At 43.9% G+C, this 12,029-nt stretch overlaps 1 protein-coding gene across 4 annotated transcripts in view; it reads left to right on the plus strand.

The window, feature by feature from the left end:
• LOC139420240 (brefeldin A-inhibited guanine nucleotide-exchange protein 1-like) overlaps window positions 1–12,029 on the plus strand; it is a 115,224-nt gene that overhangs the window by 65,020 nt on the left and 38,175 nt on the right. For 2 of the 4 annotated variants that reach the window (XM_071170106.1, XM_071170107.1), the window contains exons 6-13: window positions 1,143–1,458; window positions 2,196–2,312; window positions 2,550–2,776; window positions 4,257–4,390; window positions 7,905–8,139; window positions 8,875–8,974; window positions 9,086–9,225; window positions 10,466–10,574. In XM_071170106.1, coding sequence (XP_071026207.1) covers window positions 1,143–1,458; window positions 2,196–2,312; window positions 2,550–2,776; window positions 4,257–4,390; window positions 7,905–8,139; window positions 8,875–8,974; window positions 9,086–9,225; window positions 10,466–10,574 — 1,378 coding nt within the window. Of the gene's footprint in view, window positions 1–1,142; window positions 1,459–2,195; window positions 2,313–2,516; window positions 2,777–4,256; window positions 4,391–7,904; window positions 8,140–8,874; window positions 8,975–9,085; window positions 9,226–10,465; window positions 10,575–12,029 lie in introns of all 4 variants that reach the window. The other 2 variants (XM_071170104.1, XM_071170105.1) reach the window with 1 other exon arrangement.

Here is a 12,029-nt window from a genome sequence, read left to right on the forward strand (position 1 = left end):
TATAGAGAGCTGTTATAGATTCATACTGTGTAGTGGGCTACAATAGAGAGCTGTTATAGATTCATACTGTGTTGGTGGATGTTATAGATTCATACTGTGTTGGTGGATGTTATAGATGCATACTGTGTAGGGGGCTGTTATAGATTCATACTGTGTTGGTGGATGTTATAGATGCATACTGTGTAGGGGGCTGTTATAGATTCATACTGTGTTGGTGGATGTTATAGATGCATACTGTGTTGGTGGATGTTATAGATTCATACTGTGTTGGTGGATGTTATAGATTCATACTGTGTAGTGGGCTGCTATAGAGAGCTGTTATAGATTCATACTGTGTTGGTGGATGTTATAGATGCATACTGTGTAGGGGGCTGTTATAGATTCATACTGTGTTGGTGGATGTTATAGATGCATACTGTGCTATAGCTTGGCTGAAGAACAAATATTATAAAGTTTTCCATTGTATTCTGTTAGAAATGTTTATGATGTGTATATTTATAGCTTCATATCCAAATTAAAATAAAGAACATCTCCAGATTACTTTGGGCCTGTGGAGGAATCATATGAAGACATTTATAATTCAGACAACTGTCTCTCGATGTAATTCAACATCTCCTCATCAATACACATCAACATCAGTGACACATCAACCAGGAGAACATGCAGTATTTTAGACCAGAAATACTGTCTCCTGTTCTGCACTGAAATATCCCAGTTTATATAAGCATGTGAGCTGCTCTGCCTCATACTTGTTTTGACAGCATGTCATTCATAAACACATGTTAGACAGACCTGATGTTAAGAGCCATGCTGAATATGTGTTCTAATGTCTCTGCCTGGAAAGCTGCGATTCCCAACCTGCCGTGTGTTGCTTCCTGATCTGACATCGGGAAGTGTTGCTGCTTGGCATTGGGGTGGAAATCCCTTAGGGAATATTTGAGAGGGAATTGATATAATGACTTTGTGTACATTGTGTTAACACATTTCTCTGTGTGTGTGCGTGTGTGTGTGTGCGTGCATTTGGCTTTGTCTGTGTGTGTTTGGTTGTATGTGGCTACGCTGGGTTGGCCTGGGTCTGGCTGTGTGTGTCTGTGTGTGGGTCTGCCCGTCTTTACCCCTCCTCCCCTCTACCCCCTCCATAGCTCCAGGAGGCCAAGCAGATGGAAAGGGAGAGGCCCCGGCAGCACACCCAAGTCACCCAGGAACAGGAACCGGACTCACCCCAGCTCCAGCAGCACGTCTACCTCCCAGCCAAGGGCCCTCCCCGGGAGGCCAACGGCCCCACCACCCCCTCTACACCCACGCCCACTTCCACCCCCACCACGCCTACCCCAACCCAGGGGGCCCTGGAGGCGGAGCAGGGGGACCATGGGATGGTGTATGAGAGGCCAGACCCAGAAAACGGCTCTGAGTTCAGCACAGCAGAGAACCATCAGACAGAGGCGGCAGCAGCACAGTGTGAGTTTCACCTTAGAAAAGACAGACAGACAGACAGACAGACAGACAGACAGACAGACAGACAGACAGACAGACTCACAAATATAGGCAGTCATATAGGCAGTAATGTTCAAGGTCAAACAGACAAAGAATTTCCCTCTCGCTCAGTACTTTGCAGTGTGTTTGAGGAAAGACATTTCCAGGGGTATTGTGCTCGGCTAGTACCTTGGCTGCTTTAGACAGTAACAAAGCCTCAACCTTGACATTTTTGTGTACTCAATATTGACAGAACTCTGGGACAATATATTTTGTCTGTGTTAAATAAGCATTTGATGAGACAGCTTTCTCTTTAGGTGGTAATGCACTCGGTGGTAATGCACTCGGCGGTAATGCAGCCCATAACTGCTTTCATTAGTGACTGACGGAGAGAAGGCATAGAAAAGAGATTGAGAGTGAGAAAAAGACTCATCCAAAGATTCAATAATCATTTTGTTTCCAAATTACTCACTGCTTTCAACACAAACACACATCCACGCACAATGTCTTCAGGGAAGATGTGGTAGCTGATACCAGTGACTACTGTTTATCTGGTCAACATTGACAATTACAGTATCAAAGGCTAATGCTCAGTCTCACTCAGAGAAAACACTTTCTTTACTCAATCTGTCAATTCACTGTTTCCCATCTTACATGTTTTAAGTGTATTCAGGTTCTTTTAAATGGACTTTGACTAAACGTTTACTTGTGTTGTGTTCAAGGTGCTGCTCAGTGTGACCAAGAGACAGCAGTAGAGGAGGAGGAGCCTAACTATGAGGAGAAAGCCCAGGAGATCGTCCAGAGCATCCTACAGGAAGTCGTCAACACCATCGTTGGAGGTAACTCTATGCATCTGAAATCACATTTGTGTCTGCGGTCAGTTAAGTCAACAATGGACTTTTGTTGATACAAAATAATTTTAGAATGAGAAGTCTGGAGAGTTTAGGCATTACTGTGTGTTTACTTGTTTGTCCTATCTAGAAAGAGAGAGAGCTGTGTGTCTCAGTGCTATTTTGACCCTTGCATACTAAACCACTCCAAAGGGTACTGCCTGAACCCTGCTCATCTGTGTTCAGATGCCAAGGAGCCTGCTAGCGAGACCAAGCAGCCCACAGAGATTATGGAACCCGCTGAGGTCATCACCAAGGTAACAGAGGTCACAGAGGTGGCGGAAGACGAGGGGGCTCTGGGCAGCGACAGCGAGAATGTCCATGCCAACGGAATCCCCGGCACGCCCATCTCTGCCAGCTTCACTCCGTCGCTGCCCGACGACAGGCTGTCTGTCTGCTCCAATGATACACAGGTGAGAGGGATTGACCTGACTGTCACCACGGCGACACACTTTGCTCTACAAAGAGATTTTGTGCTAGCATGGGTGTCTGTTTTAACAGACAAATAAAACTGTTTAAATACCCAGTCTGATAAAAAATGTTTTATTACATTTAAATGGTTTATCAATTTGTAAAAAGGAACATGGAAGTCATTAGTAACATGAGGAATTAAAGAGCTAAGGGTTATTCAATCCCTCTGCTGCTGCAGTCATAAAGGGAAAGGGGGATCTTCTGCATTTAACCCAACCGCTCTGAATGAGTGTCTGTCTTCTAGTCTGCTGGGGTTGATTCCAACATGATTCATAGATTATCTCCTCTCAGTTCCTCTGAATCAGATTGTCTGTCTTCCAATCTGCTGGGGTTGATTCCAACATGATTCATAGATTATCTCCTCTCAGTTCCTCTGAATCAGATTGTCTGTCTTCTAGTCTGCTGGGGTTGATTCCAACATGATTCATAGATTATCTCCTCTCAGTTCCTCTGAATCAGATTGGCTGTCTTCCAGTCTGCTGGGGTTGATTCCAACATGATTCATAGATGATCTCCTCTCAGTTCCTGTGAATCAGAGTGTCTGTCTTCCAATCTGCTGGGGTTGATTCCAACATGATTCATAGATGATCTCCTCTCAATTCCTCTGAATCAGAGTGTCTGTCTTCCAGTCTGCTGGGGTTGATTCCAACATGATTCATAGATGATCTCCTCTCAGTTCCTCTGAATCAGAGTGTCTGTCTTCCAGTCTGCTGGGGTTGATTCCAACATGATTCATAGATGATCTCCTCTCAGTTCCTCTGAATCAGAGTGTCTGTCTTCCAGTCTGCTGGGGTTGATTCCAACATGATTCATAGATGATCTCCTCTCAGTTCCTCTGAATCAGAGTGTCTGTCTTCCAGTCTGCTGGGGTTGATTCCAACATGATTCATAGATGATCTCCTCTCAGTTCCTCTGAATCAGAGTGTCTGTCTTCCAGTCTGCTGGGGTTGATTCCAACATGATTCATAGACTATCTCCTCTCAGTTCCTCAGGTTATTATAGTGATATTTGAGCACTGTAATTATCTACACTCTAGAACCAAAAAGGGTTCTTCAGCTGTCCCCATAGGAGAACCCTTTGAAGAACAGTTTTTGGTTCCAGGTATAACCCTTTTGTTTCCAGGTAGTACCCTTTTGATTTCAATGTAGAACCCTTTCCACAGAGGGTTCTACCTGGAACCAAAAAGGGTTATACCTGGAACCAAAAAGTGTTCTCCTATGGGGACAGCGAATAATCCTTTTTGGAAGTGTACGATTTACAGTCTTACACGATCGAGGTTGAACAGATACATTAATTGGAAGCATTTATTTCACACTCTTTTTGTCAAATGGGGAATTCAATTTGGATGATAATTGACTCTTGATAATTGACTCTTGATTAAACTTTTTTGATGTAGACCATCTGTTTGTGTTTCTGCGTTAGGAGTCGGGGGCGACCACAGGCCCAGTACCAGGTGCTAAGTTCTCCCATATTCTCCAGAAGGATGCCTTCCTAGTGTTTAGATCGCTCTGCAAGCTGTCTATGAAGCCTCTGTCAGATGGACCGCCAGACCCAAAGTAAGTTGAGTTCCTGTAACAGGAATCTTATTATTGCTTGGTTTTAGAGAATTGATAGAGGATCAGTAGATGTATTACCCTAGTAAATAGGCTATTACGGGTTTATTTTTGGAGTGTGTTCCTTAGTTGAATCATGTCTTGTGGAGGGTAGCCAAGTTATTAGTTGGGAGTGTTGTGATGGTTGGTGTGTGTTTGGATGAAGCATCACTTAGGTGATTATTGGTTCTGTATCGCTTCCTGTGGTCCCTGTTTTTTCTCCCTCTGCAGAACAGGAAATTACAAGGGAGAAATATCTAATCAGATTTGATCTTTGATCCAATATAAGGGAGATTACATTTCGGTGTTCTTCTGTATGCATTTCTCAGCCCGTTACAGCCAAAGAAGCATCTGATTTGCTGGATCTGATAGCAGTTTTTACGTAACAGGATTTCCTGAATCTGGTTTCTGTATGGTAACTCAATTCTGACTGTCTGTCTCCCATCGCCATCATTCTCCCAATGGCCCATGTGGCCTAACACTCTATCCGCATTTGCTAGTGAGAGTTCTGGCCCAGTGTTCCTATAGTGTTGTCAGAGTTCTGTTTAAGAACACAAGAGAGATGTTTCGTCTTCTAGACAATGGTGGAATGGATCCCTGTTTATCACAGGCCTTTGTCAGGGGTGACAGGGAGGATGGCTGTGCCACCAGAAGAAGGGCTGTGCTTAGTGTCTGTAAGACAGAACGCCTTTTCACCCACAGAGAGATTTACTCCATGACTGGCTCTGGTGATACCCGGACGACACACAGGAGACCTGCTTTATAGCTGTGTAACTTACAACAGATGCTTTGAACATGACTTTTTAGGGATTATAAATCAGTATAGAATCTTGCTGTTGTAATTTGTTAATAAAAGATTCAAGTTTGGCATATTACCTTGTTTTTTTGTCACCTCAAATTGGCTTTAAGGAAGCACACCGACAGTCCTCAACAGTCAAATGGGGAAGTTATCAAACTCCAAAGCTGCATGGCATGTTCAGTTCAACCCACTGACTATGAACACCACACATATGATTTATGTTTTGCATGTATACATTTCAAAATGTTGAAAACATGCCCTGGGTAATTTGTCGTGTTGTTCATGGCTCAGGTATGTTTTGTTCCTTTGGATTTTCTATGGTTCAAATGGTTGATTTGTTATTGTACTGAAAATGTACCCTGCCTCCCTTTTCCGGGCCCAGCTGAAATGATAAAGTTGTCCGGTTTCCCCTGCGCTGCAGGCCCCTTGACTTTTTCCATTTTGTTACGTTACAGCCTTATTCTAAAATTGATTAAATCGTTTTTTTATTCATCAATCTGCACACAATACCCAATACTGACAAAGCAAAAACAGGTTTTTATACATTTTAGAAAATTTATTTTAAAAAAATAATTACTTAAATATCACATTCACATAAGTATTCAGACCCTTTACTCAGTACTTTGTTAATGCACCTTTGGTAGCGATTACAGCCTCACGTCTTCTTGGGTATGACGCTATAAGCTTGGCACCTGTATTTGGGTAGTTTCCCTCATTCTTGAAAAACATCCCACAGCACGATGCTCCCACCCAAGCTTCACTGTAGGGATGGTGCCAGTTTTCCGCCAGACGTGACACTTGGCATTCAGGCCAAAGAGTTCAATCTTGTTTTCATCAGACCAGAGAATCTTGTTTCTCATGGTCTGAGAGTCTTTAGGTGCCTTTTGGCAAACTCCAAGTGGGCTGTCATGTGCCTTTTACTGAGGAGTGGCTTCCGTCTGGACACTCTACCATAAATGCCTGGTTGGTGGAGTGGTTCAGAGTTGGTTATCCTTTTGGAAGGTTCTCCCATCTCTACAGAAGAACTCTGGAGCTCTGTCAGAGTGACCATCGGGTTCCCTGACTAAGGCCTTCTCCCCCGATTTCTCAGTTTGGCCGGGCGGCCGGCTCTAAGAAGAGTCTTGGTGTTTCCAAACTTCTTCCATTTAAGAATGATGGAGGACACTGTGTTCTTGGGGACCTTCAATGCTGCAGAAAAGTTTTAGTACCCTCCCCCAGATCTGTGCCTCGACACAATCCTGTCTTAGAGCTCTACGGACAATTCCTTTGATCTCATTGCTTGGTTTTTGCTCTGACATGCACTGTCAACTGTGGGACCCTATATAGACAGGTGTGTGCCTTTCCAAATCATGTCCAATCAATTGAATTTACCACAAGGAGACTCCAATCAAGTTGTAGAAACATCTGAAAGATGATCAATGGAAACAGGATGCACATGAGCTCCATTTCAAGTCTCATAGCAAAGGGTATGAATACTAATGTAAATAAGGTATTTCTTTTTTTAAATTTGCAAACATTTCTAATAGCCTGTTTTCGCTTTGTCATTATGGGGTATAGTGATGTCATTATGGGGTATTGTGATGTCATTATGGGGTATTGTGTGTAGATTGAGAGGGACATTTTTTATAACCCATTTTAGAATAGGGCTGTAAATGAACAACATGTGGAAAAAGTCAAGCGGTCTGAATACTTTCCGAATGCACTATATTTCTGTATGCTACATTAATATCAGTCTGTCTGTAGAGGAGGGCTTGGGAGCATTACAGATAGGAAGCCAGTCACTGCAAATAAATACATATTTTGGGTTCCTACTCCTCCATCTAACAGCTGTTTAGAAATACGGGTCGGACTTATGGATAGGAGACAATATAATTATCTAACTATAATGATCTATTACGGAAATATGCCTTCTCTACGTTGTAACATATGGTGTTTGTATGTGCAGATCTATAATTGGAAATGTTATTGGAAAAAGGAAAACAGCTCCAGCTCATCTCGCTAGGTCAGGCTCTTAGTATAGAGGTGGACATTAGGCGGACATCCCCAGATCCCCTGACTGCCACCAGACCATTAGGATTCTCTGTCAGTTGTGGGTCAACCAGGAAGTGCTGCTAATAACTGAATCAGATGGTGTCTCACAGAGCACCTGTTATTGATGCATTTCTGTCAGGGGTGGGCTGGCCATCTGGCATTTCGGCCTAAGGGCCTGAATAACTTGTTGTTTTTTGTTGTTGTGCAAAATTATAATTATCTGGCTAATAATGGGATCCTCAAGGGAAAATGGGCCGGTGTAGGGGCCTCAAGAAAAAATAATTGGCCGGTGTGTTAGAAATGCCTGGGCCATTTTTGGTCCTAGTTCACCCCTGATCTCTGTCTTCATCCCACAATAATAAATACATTATCAGGGGTCACTTCATGTGCATATTAAGCTGATTGATGGCATATGGTATAAATCAAGGGAAAATTCAGCAGGCACAACGTTTTTGGAACGTTCAGATATAAATATGCTGGAACAAACATCTCTGACATTTATAATAAGGAGTCACATGGGCTCTATTCATGGCATTTCTATCTACAACGTTTGACCATGTTTGGCTACTGAACATATAAATAATTCTTATTCCTGTTGCACTTGAATGTTAGAAGTCTGAATGAATGCCTCTTTCGGTCTCCTGCCAGGTCCCACGAGCTGCGCTCCAAGGTGCTGTCCCTCCAGCTGCTGCTGTCCATCCTGCAGAACGCTGGGCCCGTCTTCAAGACCAACGAGATGTTCATCAACGCCATCAAGCAGTACCTGTGTGTGGCGCTGTCTAAGAACGGTGTCTCCTCCATCCCAGAGGTCTTCTCGCTCTCGCTCTCCATCTTCCTCACCCTCCTCTCCCACTTCAAGACCCACCTGAAGATGCAGATTGAGGTAGCTACCTACATTTAGGTTTTTCCTCTGTCGCAAAAGATTAATCTGCGGGTGTAGTTTTTTTGTTCCACTATGGGGGACTAACTGAGCTACCTGACCAGCTATTAGTCCAAATAGTATTTCTCTTCCTCCCCAAAGTCACAAACCACTATTCCTCTTTCATATTGCTTCTAATATTCCTCCTTTCTTGTCCTACTTGAAAACCCATCAACATGCAGGCCGAGACACTGTTCTGTTCTGTCGCTGAATAGCTGTCGTATCCCCAAATGCCAATCTCTCCTGTTCCCTCTCCCAATGTTGTAAACCTCTCAGCTCTCAATACAGCAGGCACCTGACACAGGTGATTAATGGGAGATGAAGTTTATCAGAGGGGCACAGTAATGTAGTTCTGTCTCAGTGCGATTGAGTTTCAGTATTACCTGTTAGCTGTTGCTTCTGATTTGTAGTCCACTTCCACAGTGGTCTGGTTGTAATATTTCCTCATGCTGAAGTTGATGACTTAATCTACCCGCGACTGTTTGTGGCCATGAAGGAAATCATCGTATTTTCCGGAGACAGATGTTGTTGGTTGAGATGTTATGATTTCATAGTTGAGCGGTCAGCCTGCAGTGAGATGTATGTGTTTATGGCTTTGTTACAGTGGATAGTTCTGTAAATTAAGATTTATGAAGCTTTTCTCATCTCGGCCTCTTTGTGTCCTCATATTTAACTGTCACGGTTTGTTTTGCTGCGCAGGTGTTCTTCAAGGAGATTTTCCTGTACATTCTGGAGACGTCCACAAGCTCCTACGACCATAAATGGATGGTCATACAGACCCTCACCAGAATATGTGCAGGTGAGTGTGTGTGTGTGTGTGTGGTCTCAATTTGAAATGCTCTCTGTGGTACAGCGCATCAACGTCAATTACAAGTCAAGTACCAACTGTCCCTCATGTCTCCTCCCTCAGATGCCCAGGGTGTGGTGGATATCTATGTGAATTATGATTGTGACTTGAATGCTGCTAATATCTTTGAGAGGCTGGTGAATGACCTCTCGAAGATCGCACAGGGCCGGGCAGGCCACGAGCTTGGCACAACACCACTCCAAGTAAGACTGACCAATGGCTATAGAAAAGTGTATTTCTTTGTATATTTGGTACTTGTACAGTGGGGCAAAAAAGTATTTAGTCAGCCACCAATTGTGCAAGTTCTCCCACTTAAAAAGATGAGAGAGGCCTGTAATTTTCATCATATGTACACTTCAACTATGACAGACAAAATGAGAAAAGAAATTCAGAAAAATGTAGGATTTTTAATGAATTTATTTGCAAATTATGGTGGAAAATAAGTATTTGGTCACCTACAAACAAGCAAGATTTCTGGCTCTCACAGACCTGTAACTTCTTCTTTAAGAGGCTCCTCTGTCCTCCACTCGTTACCTGTATTAATGGCACCTGTTTGAACTTGTTATCAGTATAAAAGACCTGTCCACAACCTCAAACAGTCACACTCCAAACTCCACTATGGCCAAGACCAAAGAGCTGTCAAAGGACACCAGAAACAAAATTGTAGACCTGCACCAGGCTGGGAAGACTGAATCTGCAATAGGTAAGCAGCTTGGTTTGAAGAAATAAACTGTGGGAGCAAATATTAGAAAATGGAAGACATACAAGACCACTGATAATCTCCCTCAATCTGGGGCTCCACGCAAGATCTCACCCCGTGGGGTCAAAATGATTACAAGAACGGTGAGCAAAAATCCCAGAACCACACGGGGGGACCTAGTGAATGACCTGCAGAGAGCTGAGACCAAAGTAACAAAGCCTACCATCAGCAAGGGCATTGAAGATGAAACGTGGCTGGGTTTTTCAGCATGTGGCCTAGCCAGTCTCCAGCTCTCAACCCCATTGAAAATCTTTGGAGGGAGTTGTAAGTCCGTGTTGCCCAGCAACAGCCCCAAACATCACTGCTCTAGAGGAGATCTGCATGGAGGAATGGGCCATAATACCAGCAACAGTGTGTGAAAACCTTACAGAAAACGTTTGACCTCTGTCATTGCCAACAAAGGGTATATAACAAAGTATTGAGATAAACTTTTGTTATTGACCAAATACTTATTTTCCACCATAATTTGCAAATAAATTCATTACAAATCCTACAATGTGATTTTCTGGATTTTTTTTCTCCCATTTTGTCTGTCATAGTTGAAGTGTACCTATGATGAAAATTACAGGCCTCTCTCATCTTTTTAAGTGGGAGAACTTGCACAATTGGTGGCTGACTAAATACTTTTTTGCCCCACTGTATATTGCTCTAAAGTTGATGGAACATTTCTCTGTTCCCACCAGGAGTTGACCCTGAGGAAGAAAGGCCTGGAGTGTCTGGTGTCCATCTTGAAGTGTATGGTAGAGTGGAGTAAAGACCAGTATGTCAACCCCAACTCCCAGACCAGCCTTGGTAAGAGACTGACCAAACTTCAGTTACCCTGAGGCTGGTGGGGACAGGTGTGCCTCTGGGTTGGATTTAGATCCTGAGGAAAACTGTTTAGCCATTCTTCAAGTGCACCGTTCTGCCTGCTCCTTTGTGGAGGATCAAAGGGTTTGGATGCACAGTTGGAGTCCTCCACTATTTGGAGTGTATTTGATATATTCCACTTACATCACTCTGACTTCCCACATCCTAGAACTTCAATTCTCCATATCAGCAATGGTGGAACCCTAGAGTGTGTATTTACCATATTTATAGCCGCTGATGCATGGGGGCATATTGTGCTTATCTACCTTTTCCTGTAGAATGGTAAAACTATGAGCAAAGGGAAGATGGCCAAGGCTTTACTCTCAGTCAAACCTGCCTGAGGCTACCGTTCATCACTAGGGTTAACTGGGGTTAGAGGGAAGAGTGGTATTCATCAATACAGCTATAGCATATTCCCTGAGACAGAAGACTAGCCATTAGCATTCATCAGTAGCCTACAGATTGTACAGACCCTGAGAGGGAAGGCTAATTCAATACTGTACCCTGAGAGAGAAGGCTAGCGTTCATCATTATGGCTAGCACAGACCCTGAGAAAGAGATCGATGGCTAGCATCCATCAGTGTGGCTAGCCCAGTCAGACCCTGACAGGACAGGCTCTCCCTCAGCAGCACTGAAAGGCTAATACAATACAGGCAGGCTAATACACCAGGGCAGGGCAGGCTAACTCAATACCCTGAACCGGCTGATGAGGAAAAGCCATGGTGCGACAGACAGACCCTCTGTCAGTGCTCCTGGATAAGACCCCCGGCTTGCTTCAGAATGAGCTGAGAGGAATCATTCCTGTTCGATCCTTTAACCAAGTAGGAAGGGAGGGCTCTAATGAAGGGAGGGAAAGAGAGCTTTAACGAAGGCAAGGAAGGAAGCAGGGAAGTGGAGGCTCTGAGAGGGGTGCCAGATATCCCCAGATATCCCCCTCGAGAGGATCTCTACAAGGCTAGCCTCAGGCTACCTTCTGGCACTCAGAGAGCTAACTCTACCAAGTCACGGAAGGCAGCAGAACTAACAAACAGCATTACTGCTACAGGGGTTAGGGTTAGTCACCATGCCAAAGTCACCATACAGCTAGTGCCAACTCATTTAGTGACCATGCCGAAGTCACCATACAGCTAGTGCCAACTCATTTAGTGACCATGCCGAAGTCATCATACAGCTAGTGCCAACTCATTTAGTGACCATGCTGAAGTCACCATACAGCTAGTGCCAACTCATTTAGTGACCATGCCAAAGTCACCATACAGCTAGTGCCAACTCATTTAGTGACCATGCCGAAGTCACAATACAGCTAGTGCCAACTCATTTAGTGACCATGCTGAAGTCACCATACAGCTAGTGCCAACTCATTTAGTGACCATGCTGAAGTCACAATACAGCTAGTGC

This window comes from Oncorhynchus clarkii, chromosome 11, assembly GCF_045791955.1.
Source record: "Oncorhynchus clarkii lewisi isolate Uvic-CL-2024 chromosome 11, UVic_Ocla_1.0, whole genome shotgun sequence".
Classification (NCBI taxonomy): Eukaryota; Metazoa; Chordata; class Actinopteri; order Salmoniformes; family Salmonidae; genus Oncorhynchus; species Oncorhynchus clarkii.